Source organism: Tachyglossus aculeatus, chromosome 3, assembly GCF_015852505.1.
Source record: "Tachyglossus aculeatus isolate mTacAcu1 chromosome 3, mTacAcu1.pri, whole genome shotgun sequence".
NCBI lineage: Eukaryota > Metazoa > Chordata > Mammalia > Monotremata > Tachyglossidae > Tachyglossus > Tachyglossus aculeatus.
The window spans coordinates 64,699,678-64,720,499 of NC_052068.1; the positions used below are offsets into that span (position 1 = coordinate 64,699,678).

The 20,822-nt window shown below is 49.4% G+C and overlaps 1 protein-coding gene across 3 annotated transcripts in view; it reads left to right on the forward strand.

Annotated features, from left to right (window-relative positions):
* The first annotated feature begins 316 nt into the window (after positions 1-316).
* Positions 317-20,822, forward strand: part of UNC5B (unc-5 netrin receptor B) — a 118,223-nt gene continuing 97,717 nt past the window's right edge. For 2 of the 3 annotated variants that reach the window (XM_038744015.1, XM_038744014.1), the window contains exon 1: positions 407-639. In XM_038744015.1, coding sequence (XP_038599943.1) covers positions 534-639 — 106 coding nt within the window. In that variant the 5' untranslated portion in view covers positions 407-533. Of the gene's footprint in view, positions 640-20,822 lie in introns of all 3 variants that reach the window. The other variant, XM_038744018.1, reaches the window with a different exon arrangement.

A 20,822-nucleotide genomic window follows, 5' to 3' on the forward strand; every position in this document is an offset into this window, starting at 1 on the left:
AGCCGAAGAGAGGCGCTCTAAAAGTTAGCCGTGCCTCCCGTCCTGGTGGCGCTGGGTCCGGGGAGCCGGGTCTTCCAGCGCACCGTGCCCATGCGGGCCACGCCCCCCGGTGGCTGTTGTCCAATCGCAGGGCTGTATCTGCGCGGAGGGGCGTGGCTTTATCGAGGCCACGCCCCTTTTGTCCGGGGCCCCGCCCCCTTGGTCCAGGGCTCCGGAGAACGGGACGCCCCGGCAGTGTGGAGTGCGGGCGGGATGCGAGCCTCCTGCTAGGCTGGCATCCCTCCGACAAGGCTGGCATCCCACCGACAGGGCTGGCACCCGAGCGGGCACGGGGGCTCAGCCCCGCCGGGACAGCGGCAGCGCCCTTGCCACTCCTTGCCCTCCCCTGCGCCCCTCGGCCGGTCCTTCCCCGTGCCACCCCGTGGCTGCCAACGCCTGCCGGGTGGGCACGGGCTGGCACGGGCTGGCACGGCCGGAGGCGCTCAGGAGGAGGAGGAGGACGACGACGACGAAGAGAGCCGGCCGGGGGAGCGATGCGGCGGGCGGCGAAGGTGGCGATGCCCCCGGGCACGGGCGGAGCTCCGGGCGTGTTCCTGCTGGCACTGCTGCTGAGCTGCCTCCCGGAGCTGGGCAGAGCCGGTAGGAAGCGGGCACCAGGGCTGAGGGCGGGGAGGGTCAGCCAGCCCGGACGGGCGAGGGGCAGAAGAGCGCCCGGTCATCCGCCTTTGGCTGGGACCAGAGGCTCCGGACTGATGGGGTGGATCTAATGATAGCAATAATGCTAGTATTTGTTTAACAACAACAATAATAAGGATGATGATGGCATTTGTTAAGCGCCTACTATGTGCAAAGCACTGTTCTAAGCGCCGGGGAGGTGATCCGGTTGTCCCACAGAGGGCTTACAGTCTTTATCCCCATTTTACAGAAGAGGGAACTGAGGCCCAGAGAAGTTAAGTGACTTGCCCAAAGTCACACCGCTGACAGTTGGCGGAGCCGGGATTTGAACCCACGACTTCTGACTCCAAAGCCCGTGCTCTTTCCACTGAGCCACGCTGCTTCTCAGCGTGCTTAGCGTGTTAGACTGTGAGCCCACTGTTGGGTAGGGACTGTCTCTATATGTTGCCAACTTGTACTTCCCAAGAGCTTAGTACAGTGCTCTGCACACAGTAAGCGCTCAATAAATACGATTGATTGATTTAGCGCTTATTATGTGCTAAGCGCTGGGGTAGATACGAGGTAATCAGGTTGCCCCACGTGCGGCTTACAGTCTTAATAATAATAGTAATGATGGTATTTGTTTAGCACTTACTATGTGCCAAGCACTGTTCTAAGCGCTGGGGTAGATGCGAGGTAATCAGGTTGCCCCACGTGGGGCTCACAGTCTTAATAATAATAATAACGATGGTATTTATTTAGTACTTACTATGTGCCAAGCACTGTTCTAAGCGCTGGGGTAAATGCGAGGTAATCAGGTTGTCCCACGTGGGGCTCACAGTCTTAATAATGATGGTATTTGTTTAGCACTTTCTATGTGCCAAGCACTGTTCTAAGCGCTGGACTGGATAAAAGGTAATCCGGTTGCCCCACATGGGGCTCACAGTCTTAATAATAATGGTGTTTGTTTAGTGCTTACTATATGTTAAGCGCTGGAGTAGATGGAAGGTAATCAGGTTGCCCCACATGGGGCTCACAGTCTTAATAATAATAATGATGGTATTTGTTTAGCACTTCCTATGTGCCAAACACTGTTCTAAGCGCTGGGGTAGATACAAGGTAATCACATTGTCCCACGTGGGGCTCGTTGCTCGTAATCCCCATTTTACAGAGGAGGTGACTGAGGCCCAGAGAAGTGAAGCGACTTGCCCAAGGTCACACAGCAGACAAGTGGCAGAGCTGGGAGTAGAACCCACGTCCTCTGACTCCCAAGCCCGTGTTCTTTCTACTAAGCCACACTGCTTCTGGATCTACCGACTGACTCGAGCCTGCCTTGTTTTCTCCCTCCTGGGTGGAAAAGGGGTGTTTCTCGGGTGGCTGAAGACGGGGAAGGGAAGGGGGGAGTTAAGGACTTAAATCCTGTGAAGGGGCGAATCGTCCTGTGTCTGCGGGGAGAGTTTGATGGTGGAGGTCCCACCTCAGGGTTGTCGGGGTTGTCTTGATGTAGACGAGGGCACTGCAGAGGGTCTTTGTGTCAGGGGCCTTTTTGATTTTTTTTCAAGGCAATGAACCCTATCCTGAAGGCAAGGCAAGCACTCCAAAGTCTTTAGACACCCCCAGAACTCTTTAGGAGGAGGGGAGGTGGTGTCCAGGGGTCCTGCCCGCCTGGTCCGACAAGAGGGGCATAGATCCAGCGCGCTCTCTGTGGCCTCTGCTCATAATGTGGGGAAAAGTGTTCTTTTTTCAGAAGATGGACAGGGAAGTGACCAAGGCCTCCAAGTTTCGCCCCTGCCTCGCTCCCGCCCTGGCTTGCCCACTGGCACCGTATGGGGCTCCTCCACCGAGGAGTGGAGGTGTGAGAGGTCGAAAGCAGATGGGTTTGGTTGCTGCTTTGGGGTAGTACTGGGGGAGGTTGGGTGGGGTACCTAGAATCAATCAATCAATCGTATTTATTGAGCGCTTACTGTGTGCAGAGCACTGTACTAAGCGCTTGGGAAGTACAAGTTGGCAACATATAGAGACAGTCCCTACCCAACAGTGGGCTCACAGTCTAAAAGGGGGTGACAGAGAACAAAACCAAACATACTAACAAAATAAAATAAATAGAATAGATATGTACAAGTAAAATGAATAAATAAATAAATAACTGGAGTAATAAATATGTACAAACATATATACATATAAACTGCATCAGAGGCTCCTTTTCTGCAGTCCTGGGCGCTAGCGGAGATGCCGACCAGGGGGTGAAATTATTCTGGATTTTGATGGTGTCCAAAACTGCCCCCTTCCCAGCCCGCCCCGCCCCCGTTAGTCCAGACAATGGCTGGCCAGTGATGTGGTGATTAATGGTTTTGCGAGTCCACCCGGTGTCGGGAACAGAACACAGCTCTACAAGGGCAGTTGTTTTTGCTGCCGGGCTGCAAAGTTACAACACTTATAATTTGATCCGAGTTAATTATCATTTGGGCAGAGTCTAGTATTTAAAGATGCATTTTGAAGTTGGAAGTTAATGATAGGGGGGAAAGGAGCCTGCTGAATGGAGAACATTGTTTAAAGGGATTTGGGAATGTGGGATGGGGGTGTCACGGGGTGGGGGAAGGCTCAAGAATATTTTTTTATGAACGATTTAGGCTATTAAAAAGAAATCCAGGAGAGTCTTGGAATTGAATCAGTCGGTTTGGGAATTGCCTGGTGGAGGTGGCAGGATACTGGGGTTTTTTATGGTATTTGTTCAGCACTTACTTTGTGCCAGGCACTGTACTAAGCTCTGGGGCAGATAGAAGTTAATTAGGTTGGACACCCTTCATGTGGGACATGGGAATCACAGTCTTAATCCCTGTTTTACAGATGAGGTAACTGAGGCACAGAGAAGGAAAGTGACTTTCCCAAGGTTACGTAGCAGAAAAGTGGCAGAGCAGGGACTAGACCCAGGTCCTTTTGCTCTTTAAAGCATGGCAATAAAGTTGCAGCTTCCGCAGTGCCCCAAAGGTAGAGCTCAGGAGCTGAGGTCCAGCTGAAGAGTGGGGAGGGGGTTGGGCCAGGGGGCTACATTGCCTTTTTAACTTTGTGGTGCGGGGCCTCTGTCCTCCTACCGGACCAACTGCTCCCCCCAGAGCCGGGGGTCCTGTTACTAAGGGGAATTTCCAGTCCCCTCCATTTGGGGATGAAATGGGGACCAAGTGCTTCGGAGGGAGCCCAGCTAGTTGGTGATAGAGAGTGTGTTTCACACCCACAGCTGTCTGAGTTGGGCTCCTCACCTCTGACCAGATTGGAAGTCTTCCCACGCAGGGCTAGGATGTGCCAAGAGCCTCCAAGCAGAGCTGAAAGGACCCCAGATTGAGTCTCTTACCCTTTAGCTCTTCAAAGTTTGCCCCCATCGCTTTGAACCTCTCCCCCTTTCTGCCTCCACACTCAGAATGAGGACTTTTCATCCCTAGAGTCCCCAGTGAAAATGACCCTATGACAACCCAGCCCGCACACTTCGCTCCTCTAATGCTAACCTTCTCAATGTACCTCAATCTTGTCTATCTCACCACCAGCCTCTCTCCCACATCCTGTCTCTGGCCTGGAACACCCTACCTCCTCAAATCCAACAATGACTCTCCCCTACTTCAAAGCCTTATGGAAGGCACACCTCCTCTGAGGCCTTCCCTAACTAAGCCCCCCTTTCCTCTTCTCCCACTCCCTTCTACGTCACCCTTACTTGCTCCCTATATTCATCCCCCTTCCTAGCCCCACAACACTTTTGTACATGTCTGCAATTTGTTTATATTAATGTCTGTCTCCCCCTCTAGACTATAAGCTCATTGTTAGCAGAGAATGTGTCTGTTTTTTGTTGTACTCTCCCAAGCACTTAGTATAGTGCTCTGCACACAGTAAGTGCTCAGTAAATACGATTGACTGACCGATTGACCAACCTGCCAATAACAAATCTTGGTTTCTCATTCTTGAGTGAAGTCTGGGATTGAACTCTGCTCAGTACTGCCTGCTCACTGGTACCAACTGCACACCTGCCCGGAAAGGCAGTGAACGTGTTATTGTTTCTGCAACTTTTCCTTTGGAGTCCATCAGGGTGAGAAAGCATCCAGTACTTGAAACTCTGTGTTTCTTTAGGGGTTGGTGGTGTGTCAGGGAGGTGTCTACATCCCATGTTCTTAAAAACATGAAGAGCACCTTTTTCACCTCCCAACCAGATCTCATTTCATCAGGCAATGAATCAATGGTATTGCTTTGCACATAGTAAGTGCTTAATAAATGCTATTATTATTATTATTATTATTATGTGTTTCCTATTTGCAGAGCACTGTACTTAGTGCTAGGGAGAGTACAACATGGCAGAGTTGGTGGAAACGCTCCCTGCCTACAGTGAGCGAGAGTGGGGAGACTGATGACATTAATATAAATAGATTATGGATATATACATAAGTGCTGAGGGTCTGGGGGAGGGTTGAATAAAGATGAATCAAAGGAATCTCCCCAGAGTCCTACAGGGCAGATGGGATGGTTGAGATGCTGACCGAAATGTGCTGGTACATGCTTGTTTGTCCGGCCTGTCTCCTCCTTTAGGTGGTCAGCTCTATGAAGGCAGAAACCATCTGCTCTACTTTTTCTACCTTGCCTGGTGGACCTATATTGAGTGTCTACAGTGAGCGATTGTGATTGATCGTCATCAATCGTGTTTATTCAGCGCTTACTGTGTGCAGAGCACTGTACTAAGCGCTTGGGAAGTACAAGTTGGCAACATATAGAGACAGTCCCTACCCAGCAGTGGGGTTGGAGGCAGTGGGATTTCTAGAACCCAGGTGTCCTGACTCCCGTGCCCTCTCCTGGAGAGGCGGGGGGGGGGGCGTAGTGGTAGATGGAAGACAGAGCACCAGTAAATAGATCCATTTTTCCCTCAAAATGTGGCCTAGAGGATAGAGCACAGGCTTGGGAGTCAAAACAGCCTCGGTTCTAATCTTGGCACCACCACTTGTCAGCTGTGTGACCTTGGGCAAGTTACTTCACATCTCTATGCCTCAGTTCCCTCATCTGTAAAATAGAGATTATTATTAATAATAATAATAATAATTATGGCATTTGTTAAGTGCTTACTATGGGCCAAGCACTGTTCTAAGCGCTGGGAGAGATACAAGGTAATCAGGTTGCCCCACGTGGGGCTCACAGTCTTAATCCCCATTTAACAGATGAGGTAACTGAGGCACAGAGGAGTTAAGTGACTTGCCCAAAGTCACACAGCTGATAAGTGGCGGAGCCAGGAGTAGAACCCATGACCTCTGACTCCCAAGCCCGTGGTCTTTCCACTAAGTCACCCCATGTGGGACAAGAACTGTGTCTACCTGGGTTTGCTTGTTTCCACCCCCTCAGCACTTAGTACAATGCCTGGCACATAGTAAGCACTTAACAAATACCACAATAAATTATTATTTTTATTATAAGTATGTCTCCAAATCCCTGTCTTAAAGGACAGGTCCCTTCACATCAAGGCTGACTTGTTTCTAGGTCCTCTGCTCCATGGTCATCCGTCTACCCTTGCCCGTGCCCTCTGCCTCCGGGAGAGTCGAGATGGCAGCCCTCTGCCTTAAAGCACAGACGGTTTCTGGTTGCTTGGAAGCCCAGGAGGCCATAAAGTTTGATGGCTGCGGAACCCGAGAGGCTAACCATAAAACTCCGGCTCTGAGTGCCTGGTCTCTCAGGGAGGGGAGGCAGCGACTCCCGAGTCCACTGCAAGATAGCCCTTTCTGTCCTTTTTTTCCACCTCCCTCCTCATCCTCATTTCATCAGCATCCCCTGGTAAACCCTCCTCATTTTGAATCCAGTTAGAGGAATTAGAAGTTGAGGAGTAAGGCTTTGATTGTATAAATGTGTTTGGTGTATCATAGGCGTGTTGGTGTGCCCGGTGGTGTAGAATGAGAGTTTTGTGGTGTGTGGCAGTGTTACAGGTGTGTCCTTTCCTAAACTTTGCTTTATCCAAAATACCCATCTTCTTCAACAAGTGGAAAAATTAAAATGACATAATGTGTTTGCTCATGAAAGTGGAAATGCCCCAACTGCTGCAGGCATAACTTATTTATTTATTTAATCCACCACAATAATAATCATTATAGCATTAATTAAGCAGTATATGTCAAGCACTGTAGTTAGCACTGGGGTAGATACAAGATAATCAGATTGGACACTCCCCATCCCTCTTCGGGGTCACAGCCTAAGTAGGAGGGAGAACAGGTATTGAATTCCCATTTCAGAGATGAAGAAACTGAGGTGCAGAGAAGTGAACCCAAGGTCACACAGCGAGTAAGGGGAAGAGCTGGGATTTGAACCTATGTCCTCTGACTCCCAGGCTCCTGCTCTTTCCACTAGGCTTGCTGCTTCCCCTAGTCGTATGGAAAGTGGAAATGGGGGAGGGGGAGAGTGGGTGGAAGCCCCTGCCTGTGTTTCAAGGGGGCCCATGTTAAGTCTGCCCCATTCCCTCCCTTGTGGCATAGGCTGGGCACCTTTACGGGCCAGGAGCTTCCAGGGAGGCTCCTGGGCAGAGGTGTTGGGGAGGGCATAGCTGCCAGCTGTGGGGACAGGGAGCTCAGACAGGCAGTGGTATTGGAGACCTAGATGCAGGCTGGCTCAAGCGGGCACTGAGAGAGAGAGGTGAGGGTCCTAGGGTAACTGCATGGAATCCACGAATCCACCTTAGTGGCTGTATGCCAGCCTCTCTCCCCTGCCTCTCCCTTTGCCGGGCATTTCCCAGTCTTAAAAAGAGCATCAGATGTGCCGGGGACGGAGGGTACGGCTAGAGGCAGGAAAACACCAACTGTAGAGACGGGGGAGGGGGTGAACTTGGTGCTTCCCAGTGTGCTCCTGTGCCCTCCAATGGGTCAGATCCAGGGTTTGAGTTGAGGTCTCTGTCTGTTGGGGTCAGGCCCGAGTGTGGTTAGCGGCCTAGCCTGCAGCTTGGGGAAGCTGAGGAGCAGACAGAATTGCACATTCCCTGCCCACGTGCTCACACCCTGCTGGGTCGGCCTGAGACCCTGTCACTTCATTCAGAAGCAACTCAGATCTGGGGGCAGAGGAGGAACCCAAAACAAATCAACTGGCTGGAGATGCCCACTCTGTTTTGGCATTTTGGGGGGGGCTCATCAGCAATATTGAAATTCCAGGTGGAATCTCCACATTTCCCTTTAAGGCAAAGGGGAACTGGTGGAGCCAGACCTTGTCCAGGGCTAGGGCTTGTCCAGGAAGCAACTGAGCCAAAGCCAGGGATTTTCCACGGGATGTTCCAGGAGACTGTATGCCAGGAGCAGGGCAGAGGTGCCCCTTGGGCACAGACCTCTGAGCCCGTCATCTCAGCAGAGCTGGGGCTGGGAAATGGGACTGGGGCCCCAGGTACGGCCATCCACCCAGGGCCTGCAGAGCACAAGGGCCTGCCGGTGGTTGAGCCAGGGAGAGACCAGCTTGACTCTGACCCCCAGGTGAATGGGTGGAGTGAGAGGGGCTCAGCAGGGAATGGCAGGGGCAGAGCTGAGCAGCAGAGGAAGGGGCAACAGGCCCAGGGCCCATTGTGGAGAACGGCTGAACCCTGGGTGTTATTTGGGAGGGGTAGCTGGGGTGGGGAAAAGGAAACCGGGCCTTTAGCAGCTCCCGGCCTGCCTAGTCTTCTGCTCAGCTTTCCTCAGCCTCACTAAGCCTGAGATGGGAGGGTGGGAGGGAGAACGAACACAGAAAAACGAAAGCAAAACAAACACAATCTGTGATTTTCTTAGAGGAAAAAAGGGAAATGGAAATAACAAAATCCAAGCCGCAGGCTTGAAGAGAGAGCCTTGAGGAGGTGGGTGCCTGGGCCTTTGGCTTTTATTCCAGCAGGGGGATTTGCTTCTCTCTCCAGACACTACTGGGGAAGGAGGTGCCTTCTGGGTCCTTCCCCTACTTTAATGGCATTCATTTAATCAAACAATCAATCAATGGTAAACTACCTCTCAAAGACTCTAAGTTTGTTGTGGACAGGGAATGTGTCTGTTATACTGTACTCTCCCCATGCTTAATATGGTACTCTGCACACAATAAGCACTCAATAAATATGATTGATTGATTGGTCTCTATTGAGCACTTACTGTGTGCTTGGGAGAGTACAATACAACAGTGTTGGTAGACATGTTCCCTGCCTGCAAGTTTACATTCTAGAGAGAGATACAGTTATTAAAATAAATTATGGATATGTACATAAGTGCTGTGGGGTGTAGTTTTGTTTGTATTGATGTCTATCTACCCCCCCAGACTGTAAGCTCACTGTGGACAGGGATTGTCTCTCTATATTGCTGTATTGTACTTTCCCAAGCTCTTAGTACAGTGCTCTGCACACAGTAAGCACTCAATAAATGTGATTGGATGAATGAATAAATGAATGAATGCTTAAAGGGTACAGATCCAAGTCCATGGGTGGGACAGAAAGGAGAGGAAGTAGGGGAAATGAGGGTTTAGTAAGGGAAGGTCTCTTGGAGGCAATGTGAGGGAAGCAGCCTAGCCTAGTGGATAGATCCTGGGCCTGGCAATCAGAAGGACCTGGTTTCTATCCCGGATCCACCACTCCTCGGCTGTGGGACCTTGGGCAAGTCACTTCACTTCTCTATGTTACCTCATTTACCTAATCTGTAAAATGGGGATTAAAACAGTGAATCCCATGTGATACATGGACTTGTCCAATCTGGCACATAGGTGCTTAACAAATACCAATAAAATTTATTTTTAAAAATGTGATTTTAATAAGGATATGAAGGTGGGGAGAGTGGTGGTATGTTGTATATTAAGGGAGAAGGAATTCCAGACAAGAGGGATGACACAGACTAGCATTCGGTGTTGAGATACATGAAATCAAGATACGATGAGTAGGTTGGCATTGGAGGAGTGAGTATGAGGCCTGGGTAGGAGTAGGAAATCAGTGAGGTAAGAGAGGAGTGGGTGAGCTTGAATCGAGGGTTTGAAAGCCGATGGTAAGGAGTTTCTGTTTGATACGGAGGTGGATGAGCAACCATTGGAGTTTTTTAGGGTTTAGGGAGATGTGAAACTAATGGTATTTTTAGGAAACAAATGATCTGGGTAGCAGAGTGAAGTATGGACTGAAGTGGGGAGAGGAAGGAGGCAGGGAGGTTAACAAGGCGGCTGATGCAATAATCAAAGCGGGATAAGTGTTTGGATCAGTGTAGTTGCAGTTCGGAGGGAGAAGCGTGGGTGGACTTTAGAGAAGTGAAAGTAAGAATTGACAGAATATGGTAACAGACCGAATATGTGGATTGAATGAGAGAGGTGAGTCAAGGATAATGAAAAGGTTAAAGAATTATGAGACGGAGGATAGTGGTGTTGTTTGTAGTGATGGGAAAGATACATGGGGGCGGGGGACAGGGTTTCAATTGGAAGATGAAGAGTTCTGTTTTGGGCATATTTTGCTTAAGATGTTAGGACATCCTTTAGAGTTGTCCTGAAGGCAGGAAGAAATGTGAGGCTGTAGAAGAGAGAGTTCAGATTGGAGATGTAGATTTTGGAATCATCTGCATAGAGATGGTAATTGAACCACGGGAGTGAATGAGCTGCCTTTGACACTGTGGACCACCCCCTTCTCCTCAACACGCTATCTGACCTTGGCTTCACAGACTCCGTCCTCTCCTGGTTCTCCTCTTATCTCTCCGGTCGTTCTTTCTCAGTCTCTTTTGCAGGCTCCTCCTCCCCCTCCCATCCTCTTACTGTGGGGGTTCCCCAAGGTTCAGTGCTTGGTCCCCTTCTGTTCTCAATCTACACTCACTCCCTTGGTGACCTCATTCGCTCCCACGGCTTCAACTATCATCTCTACGCTGATGACACCCAGATCTACATCTCTGCCCCTGCTCTCTCCCCCTCCCTCCAGGCTCGCATCTCCTCCTGCCTTCAGGACATCTCCATCTGGATGTCCGCCCGCCACCTAAAGCTCAACATGTCGAAGACTGAGCTCCTTGTCTTCCCTCCCAAACCTTGTCCTCTCCCTGACTTTCCCATCTCTGTTGACGGCACTACCATCCTTCCCGTCTCACAAGCCCGCAACCTTGGTGTCATCCTCGACTCCGCTCTCTCATTCACCCCTCACATCCAAGCCGTCACCAAACCCTGCCGGTCTCAGCTCCACAACATTGCCAAGATCCGCCCTTTCCTCTCCATCCAAACTGCTTCCCTGCTCATTCAAGCTCTCATCCTATCCCGTCTGGACTACTGCACCAGCCTTCTCTCTGATCTCCCATCCTCGTGTCTCTCTCCACTTCAATCCATACTTCATGCTGCTGCCCGGATTATCTTTGTCCAGAAACGCTCTGGGCATATTACTCCCCTCCTCAAAAATCTCCAGTGGCTACCAATCAATCTGCGCATCAGGCAGAAACTCCTCACCATGGGCTTCAAGGCTCTCCATCACCTCGCCCCCTCCTACCTCACCTCCCTTCTCTCCTTCTACTGCCCAGCCCGCAACCTCCGCTCCTCCACCGCTAATCTCCTCACTGTACCTCGTTCTCGCCTGTCCTGCCATCGACCCCTGGCCCACGTCATCCCCCGGGCCTGGAATGCCCTCCCTCTGCCCCTCCGCCAAGCTAGCTCTCTTCCTCCCTTCAAGGCCCTGCTGAGAGCTCACCTCCTCCAGGAGGCCTTCCCAGACTGAGCCCCTTCCTTCCTCTCCCCCTCGTCCCCCTCTCCATCCCCCCATCTTACCTCCTTCCCTTCCCCACAGCACCTGTATATATGTATATATGGTTGTACATATTTATTGCTCTATTTATTTATTTATTTATTTATTTATTTTACTTGTACATTTCTTTCCTATTTATTTTATTTTGTTGGTATGTTTGGTTCTGTTCTCTGTCTCCCCCTTTTAGACTGTGAGCCCACTGTTGGGTAGGGACTGTCTCTATGTGTTGCCAATTTGTATTTCCCAAGCGCTTAGTACAGTGCTCTGCACATAGTAAGCGCTCAATAAATACGATTGATTGATTGATTGATTCTCCAAGGGAGTAGGTATAACTGGAGAATAGATGAAAACCTAAAACTGACCTTTAGGAACTCCCAAGTTAGGGATTGGGAGGCAGAGGAGGAGCAGCCAGAGAATAAGGAGAATAAGCTCCCTTTTTCCTCTGCTCCTCCCCATCCCCCCCGCCTTACCTCCTTCCCGTCCCCACAGCAACTGTATATATGTTTGTACATATTTATTACTCTATTTTACTTGTACATATTTACTATTCTATTAATTTTTGTTAATGATGTGCATCTAGCTTTACTTCTGTTTATTCTGATGACTTGACATCTGTCCATATGCACTGTCCCCTACAGTGCTCTTCACACAGTAAGTGCTCAATAAATATGAATGAATAAATACAGGTGCATGTGCTACCACTTTAGTCCAAGCAATTATCCTATCCCACCTTGATTACCATATCTGCTTCCTTGCTGACCTCTCTACCTCCTGTCTCTCCCCAGTCCAGTCCATACTTCACTCTGCTGCCCAGATCATTTTTCTACAAAAATAGTCTGTCCATATTTCCCCACTCCTCAAGTACCTCCAGTGGTTGCCTATCCACCTCTGCATTCAACAGAAACTTCTTACTATCGGCTTTAAAGCACTCAATCACCTTGCCCCCTCTGACCTCACCTCACTAGTCTCTTACTACAATAAAGAAGCAGCATGGCTCAGTGGAAAGTGCCCAGGCTTGGGAGTCAGAGATCATGGGTTCTAATCCTGGCTCCGCCACTTGTCAGTTGTGTGATTTTGGGCAAGTCACTTTGCTTCTCTGGGCCTCAGTGACCTCATCTGTAAAATGGGGATTAAGACTGTGAGCCCCACGTGGGACAACCCGATCACCTTGTATCCCCCAGTGCCTAGAACAGTGCTTTGCACATAGTAAGTGCTTAACAAATATCATCATTATTATTATTATAACAACCCAGCCCACAAACTTCATTCCTCTAATACCAACGTTCTCACTGTACTCGATCTCATCTATCTTGCCACTGACCTCTTGCCCTTGTCCTGCCTCTGGCCTGGAGTTTCTAGACTGTAAGCCCGCTGTTGGGTAGGTACCGTCTCTGTGTTGCCGACTTCTACTTCCCAAGAGCTTAGTACAGTGCTCTGCACACAGTAAGGGCTCAATAAATATGATTGAATGAATGAATGAATGAGTGCCCTTCATTTTCATATCTGAAAAATGATTACTCTCCCCACCTTCAAAGCCTCCCTGAAGGCACATCTCTTCTTCCAAGAAGCCTTCCTGACCAAGCCCTCATTTCCTCTTTTCCCACTTCTTTCTGTGTCATCCTGATTTATTCCCTTTATTCACCACCCCTACACAACAACACTTGTGTACATATCCACATTTTATTTATGTATATTAATGTCTACCTCTCCCTCTAGACTGTAAATCACTGTAGGCAGGGAATGTGTCTGTTATATTGTTGTGTTGTACTCTCCCAAGTGCTTAGTACAGTACTCTGCATATAGTAAGGTCTCAATAAATGTGATTGATTAACTGATTGAATCAGGAGAGGACAGTGTCAGTGAAGCCAAGGTTGGGTCATGATTTCAGAAGGGGTCCACAGTCTCGAAGGAAGCTGAGCGGTCTAAGATTAGGATGGAGTAGAGGCCACTGGATTTGTCAAGAAGGAGATCACTGGTGACCTTAGTGGGGACGATGATGCAGGACTTCCCTGTTGGGTTCTCCCTTCAGCACAGACTTCTCCATTGGTTCATTGGTTCCATCTCTAGTCCCATGGAGGACCCTTGACCCTAAAGGTGGCTCACCTTCCTTTCCTGGTCCTTGAATTTATGGAGCTATTTTATTCCCAAACTGCTTTCACATCAGTGAACTCCGTTTAGGCTCACTATCTCTGAGGTAGGGAGAAGAGGGGATTATTCCCCATTTATGGAAAAGAGCACTGAAGCCTAGAAAGGAGAGTAGATTTGTGGCAGAATTGGCATTGGACTTGAGATCTGAACCCCAACCCCGAACTCTTTCCGACTAATAATAATAATGGCATTTGTTAATTGCTTACTATATGCCAGGCTCTGTACTCAGCGCTGGGGTGGAGACAAGCAAATTGGGTTGGACACAGTCCCTGTCCCACATGGAGCTCACCGTCTCAGTCCCCATTTTACAGATGCGGGAACTGATGCACAGAGAAGCTAATTGACTTGATCAAGGTCACACACTAGACTATACTCAGTCCCCTGGAGATCAGATCATCCTGTAGAGGTCAACTTGATTATCCCCCTACAGCAGGGTGGGGGCCTACAACCCAAATTTGCCTGGAGTCCCACAGCTGATTCATCAGTGTCTGAATTAGACTAGAGGTCACAGCCACCGGTCCCCTGTCTAAGCTCCACTGCATCTGGGGCTTCACCCTAGATGCTGTATTCATTCATTCAATCGTATTTATTGAGCGCTTACTGTGTGCAGAGCACTGTACTAAGCGCTGTATTGTACTCTCCCAAGTGCTTAGTACAATGCTCATCACATAGTCATTGCTCAATAAATACCATTGATTGCTTGATGTACATATCTGTAATTTTGTTTATTTGTATTGTTGTCTGTCTCCACTCCCCCCTTCCCCCACCCCTCCCCAGACCTTGAGCTCATTGTGGGCAGGGACTGTCATGGCTAATTGTTGTATTGTACTTTCCCAAGTGCTTAGTACAGTGCTCTGCACACAGTAAGCACCCAATGAATGCGATTGAATGAATGAATGAGTGAGCAGGGGCTGCACAGTGAGTATCCAGAGATGCCCAGGGGCTGGTCAGAAGGCCAAAAGCACAGAGACACCCAAGGCATGGCAGAGGGTGGGGGAGGAGAAGAGGAGAGGCTCTGGAGTTCATTAGAGCAGATGCAAGCCCCTTAAAGCCACAGGTCCCTGCTGTTTCCCATTCACTCTGTCTCCTTTGGCTTTTACAATGCTAATGCCAGCAAAAACATTTGCTCAAGTGCAGGCATAAATCACCATGGGCTCCGGCCTCCTCCTCCCTTGTCTCATCCCCCCCCTCCGACCCTCCTTTTTGCTTCCTCTTCCCCTGCTCCAGCCAAGGCAGAGGCCCTGGAAAAGCCCCCTCATTTACCTCACTCACAAAGAGCTCTGATTAGCATTTCTTTGGCAAAGTGGATTTAATTCAGTGCTGTTCCGCTGCCACCCTCTGGCACTTTGTTTGCCCTCCTATGGCCACACGCTGCCTGCCCACCCCCAGACCAGTGATGCCTCAGAGAGCTTTAGACTTGCCCGAATGCGAGACCAGAGTCATCCGTAAGTCCAAGTGACCGACCCCCCGGCTGCCCGGGAGCACCTCCCCAGCAGGGTGTGTGCCAGTGTTGCGTGGAAGCGCGAGTGTCATCGTGTGTTTGTGAAGTGTGTGGAAGCATGGCCTAGTGAATAGAGCATGGGCCTGGGAATCAGAAGGACATGGTTTTAATGCTGACTCTGCCACTTGTCTGCTGTGTGACCTTGGAAAAGTCACTTAACTTCTTTGGGCCTCTCTTACATCCTCTGTAGAATGGGGGTGAAAACTGTGAGGCCCCTTAGGGCCAGGGACTGTGTCCACCCTATCCACCCCAGTGTTTAGAACAGTGCCTGGTATGTAGTAAGCACTTAACAAGGATGAAGACTGTGAGCACCCCCGTGGGACAACCTGATCACCTTGTATCCTACCAAGCACTTGGAACAGTGCTTTACACATAGTAAGCGCTTAACAAATGCCATTATTATTATTATTATTATTACCAGACACACACACACATACATACACACTCCCCCCATAAACCATGTAAGCCCACAACTGTGCAAGCCTCTATGGGTATGCAAGTGCTGTAGGAATCTAGGCATGAACATTTATGGAGGTGGTTCACTGAATGTTTGTCTGAGTTGGGGGTGGGGGCAATAAACATGCATGCATTAGTGGCCTGAGAGAGGTCTTCACAGTCCTTTGGCTACAGTAAATGCCCCTCTTGGCAAGAGTGGGTGTTCTGAGCTTGTTATTTTATGGTAGCTGTTAAGTGCTTACTATGTTTCAGGCACTGTACTAAGCACTGGGGTAGATACAAAATAATCAGGTTGGACACAGTCCATGTCGCACAAGGGGCTCATAATCTTAATCCTCATTTTACAGAGGAAATAACTGAGGTACAGAGAAGTGAAGTGATATGCAGCAGACAAATGGCAGAGCCGGGATTAGAACCCAGGTCCTTCTGAATCCTGGGCCTGTGATCTATCCACTAGGCCACATTGCATTTCGAATATGATCACTCTTCTCCTGTTGCGAACACTGTGTCCGTTGGCTTGCAAGGAGCCAGTGCCCTGGCAGACAGAGTTTCAGAGGCCAATCTCCAGGATCCTGCTTTGGCGTTAGACATTAAGTTAAGCCCTCCTGGAGCTCTGACTCTCCCTGCCCTGGGCACCAGTAAATAGGCTCCACAGCCCAGGGAGGTGACAGGGAGGCATTCTGTCTGGTTAGCAGGAAAGGGACTGAGAGGAAGAGGCCTGCAGAGTTGGGGGCTGGGATGTCTGCCTGAACCTCACTTCCTGTCACCAGGTGGGATGGGCTGCTTGGCCCCTTGGCATCAATTCCAAAGTGGCCGCTAGCTTAAGTGAAATGAAATCCCCACTAGTCAAGCCTTTCCGCATGTTTACCATGGAGAAGAGTAGTAATATTACAGTAATAATTGTACTTGTTAAGCCCTTACTGTGTACCAAACGCTGTTCTACGTTCTGGGGTAGATACAAATTAATTCCCAGACCGAGCCCCCTCCTTCCTCTCCCCCTTCTCCCCCTCCCCATCCCCCCCCACCTTACCTCCTTCCCCTCCCCACAGCACCTGTATATATGTATATATGTGTGTGCATATTTATTACTCTATTTTACTTGTACATATTCTATTTATTTTATTTTGTTAATATGTTTTGTTTTGTTGTTTATCTCCCCCTTCTAGACTGTGAGCCCGCTGTTGGGTAGGGACCGTCTCTATATGTTGCCAACTTGTACTTCCCAAGCGCTTAGTACAGTGCTCTGCACACAGTAAGCGCTTAATAAATGTGATTGAATGAATGAATAAATGAATGGACTCCTCAGTGAGCACATTCTCTAGCTCATTGTGAGCATGGACTGTGTCTATCAACTCTGTTGTATTGTACTCTCCCAAGTGTTTAGTACAGTGCTGTGCACACAGTAAATGCTCAAGAAATACCATTGATTGATTAATCATGGTAGAGGGGAGTCAGGAAAGAAGCAGTATGGCCTAGTGAATGGATGCTAATCCACTAGGTGCTAATCCCGGCTTTGCCACTTTTCTCCTTTGTGACCTTGGGCAAGTCACTTTAGTTCTCTGTGCCTCAGTTACTTCATCTGTAAAATGGAGATTAATACTGTGAGCCCCAGGTGAGATATGGACTGTGTCCAACCTGATTACCCTGTATCTTCCCTAGCACTTAGTACAGTGCCTGGCACTGGGTAAACACATAATAAATGCCATTTTAAAAAGAATGGGGACCAGAATGGAAGCAGGGGAAGATAATTCCAAGCCCTCCTCCCACCAGCCCTAGTGGTGTTGTCTGTGATCTGGTCCTGAAGGTCTGCTCTCAGTTGGATGGGACCAATGACCAAAGGTGAGCTCTGTCCAGCCTTCTTGAGTCCATTCCCCCCACAGCCTCCTCTGCCTCTCTAGCCAAGGAATCAGACCTAATGCCAAGAGCTGTGCCCTGGGTGAATGGCCCCAGTCAGCGTCCCTACCCAAGGAAGCCGTGTTTTCTTTTACCCCTATGCCGTGAATGGTGCAGGCATTTCTAATACTAATTAACTCCAACACCTTGAATTGGTGCCATGCTTTTATTTTCCAAAGTACTCTCTCCACCCTCTCATTGGATCCTTACTGGGAAGCAGAGACAGATGGATATTTTTATCTCTATTTGACAGATGAGGAAACATTAAGTGACTTGGCTGAGGCCACAGGGTCAGAGTCAGGGCTAGAATCTGGGCCTCCTGGCTCCAAGACCACCTCTCTTCTTGCAGGCTTCTAGGAGAGGCGTAGGGTACAAGAAGCGGGAAGGGTGCACCATCTGGGGAATTAGTGAGCAAGGACTTTTACCCATTGTGCCATATCTCTGGGATGGGAGAAGAGCCTTCCCACTAACAATTAATAATCACCATCATAGTATTTGTTAAGCACTTACTAAATGCCAATTATTTTACTAAACGCAGGAGTAGATGCAAGATAATCAGGTCAGACATGGTCTAAACAGGAAGGACAACAGATATTGAATTCCCAGTTTACAGATGAGGAAACAAGGCACCGATAAATTACGTGACTTGAACAGGGAAGCATCACAGCAGGCAAGCGGAGGAGCTGGGATTAGAACCCAGGTCCTCTGACATGAGGCCTGTGCTCTTTCCACCCGGCTATACTGCTTCTCTCTCTCCTGCTTCTGACTACCCATTCCCACCCTCTGAGGCTCTACTGAATTGACGTTCCTGTGAAGATATCTAAGCTCTCTGTGGGCAGGGAACGTATCTGCCAACTCTTGTTATACTGTACTTTCCCAAGTGCTTAATAGTCAGTCGATTGTATTTGAGCACTCACTGTGTGAAGAGCACTGTACTAAGTACTTGGGAGAGGACAATATAACAGACATTCCCTGTCCACAAGCTTACAGTCTAGAGGGGAGACAGAACTTAATATGAATAAATTACAGATATGTACATTAGTGTTGTGGAGCTTGGAGGGGGGATGAATAAAGGGAGCAAGTCAGGGTGACACAGAAGGGAGTGGGAGAAGAGGAAAGGAGGGCTTAGGAAAGGCCTCTTGGAGGAGATGAGTTCTGTATCTGCAAATGATTGATTTAGTGACTTGAGCTGTGACTTGCCCCTGCTCTGCTGGCTCAGTGCCCCCACGGTGCTGGGGTTGGGAGTCCTGACAGTGGTGGCCTTGCCACATTAGGTACGTCCCCACTCGCCCACCCCTGACTCCAAACTCACTTGCCCAAGTACCTCACCCTCAACTCTCCAATACAACAACCTCCTGCTCTTTCCTTCCCATCACCCTCTCCCCCTGGAAAGGTAAGGCTGGTAGAGACCTAGGAGGGTGTTCCAGGGGAGGCAGAGGGAATCCAGGAGGCAGGGCCTATGCAGAAAAGGGGCTGTCTGAGGTGATGGAGAGGGGAGGCATTAGTGGAAGGGAGCAGATCACTCCTGACATCTCATCCCACAGCTCCTTTCCATCCCACTCTCTGAAGGAGGCTCCACTTCAGAGGCTGGGGCCCTGGTCCGGAGCCAGACAACCCCCTTGCACTGTCAGCCATCACAAGCGACAAGGCCTGCAGCTGTCCTCAGCCTCAGGCTGATGGACTTTAAGATGGAGCAATGGGGACGTTTGTCCTGTCCTGTGTCCATTCCCCTGCAGGCCAGCAGAACAAATGGCATGTTTGTCAGAGTCTCTATGTGCTCTAGTTCAGGGCAACTGAATGTCCAATGGCAACGTGGCTTAGTGGCAAGAGCAGGGGCTTGGTAGTCAGAGGATGTGGGTTCTAATCCTGTCTCCACCACTTGTCTGCTCTGTGACATCGGGCAAGCCACTTAACTTCTCTGTGCTTCAGTTCCCTCATCTGTAAAATAGGGACTAAGATTGTGAGCCCTACATCGGACAACCTGCTCACCCTGTATCTACCCCAGCGCTTAAAACATTGCTTGGCACATAGTAAGTGCTTAACAAATGCCATTATTATTATTATTATTATTATTATTATTATTATTATTGTTATTATTATTATTATGAGACTACCGGAAAGGCTGTTGAGGTTGGGGTTCAGGAGCAGGTTGGCCTCTCGGCAGGTTGGCCTTCCCTGCAGATAGGGTTTCAATTGGAGGGAAAAGGGCAGCCAGTCACAGTTGCATTGAAGAAAGCATTAAAGAAAGCTTCACTTGCGGTCAGTACCAACTTAATGTAAATTTCAACCCATGCCTTGACACTCATGATCTGGAAACAGAGAGGTGAGCATCTGGAGAGGGTACCTTTTTCTTTTTTTAATTGTATTAAGCACTTACTATGTGTCAAACACTGGGGTAGGTACAGGTTAATTTGGTTGGACACTGCCCCTGTCCCCAGTGAGGCTCACAGTCTGAGTAGGAGGGAGAATCAGAGAACCGAGGCACAGAGAAGTTAGTGATTTGCTCAAGGTTACACAGCAAGGAATTGACAGAGCCAGAATTAGAACACAGGTTCTCTGACTCATTTGTTTGTTCAATCTTATTTACTGAGTGCTGACTACCCATGCTCTTTTCACTAGGCCATGCTGCTTCCAGTGGCTTTCACAGCTCTTCCCCACTGCCCTCACGTCTCTTCACACAGACACAATCCCCCGCCCACGCCTTCCTTCCTCCTCCTCCCCCCTTCCTCCATTCCCTTTTGTCAACCTCTTGGTTGGGGGCCCCAGGATGACTTCTTAGGGAAAGAGCATGGAAAATCTGATTTTTTGAAGTTCAATGCCAACTGACTCCATCTGCCTCTATCTGGGGCCACCAGAAGAGAAAAGCTTGTGACCTCACCGTGGCCCTCCTGGGCAGATGCCCCAGTCTCTCTGTTAGTGCATGGGTGGGAGAGAAAGGAAAAGGATGGAGTGGAGAGAGGGCAGGAAGGTTATGAGTGCTTGGATAAAGAAGGAAGTCAGGCCTCTGTGGTTCTGTTGAGGATTCAGTCTCACTGGATGGCCAGTGGCCACAATACAGCCTCACCCTGATGATGATGATGATGGTATTTGTTAAGCACTTACTATGTGTCAAGCACATTTTAAGCGCCAGGGTAGATACAAGCTAATTAGATCGGACCCCTTCCCTGTCCCACACTGGGCTCACAGTCTTAATCCCCATTTAACATCTGAGGTAACTGAAGCCCAGAGAAGTGAAGTGACTTGCCCAAGGTCACACAGCAGACAAGTGGCGAGCCAGGATTAGAACCCAGGTCCTTCTGATTCCCAGGCCCACGCTCTATCCATTAGGCCATGCTCCTTCCTGCACTTGCTCCACATTACCCCAAAGGGGCAAGACTGGTTTCCAGCCCCGCCTCCTCCCCTTAGTCGAAGAATCTGCCTGGAAGCCTGTCAGACACATATGCACGCACTCTCGACCAACTTGTGTTTCCAAAAGGTCCC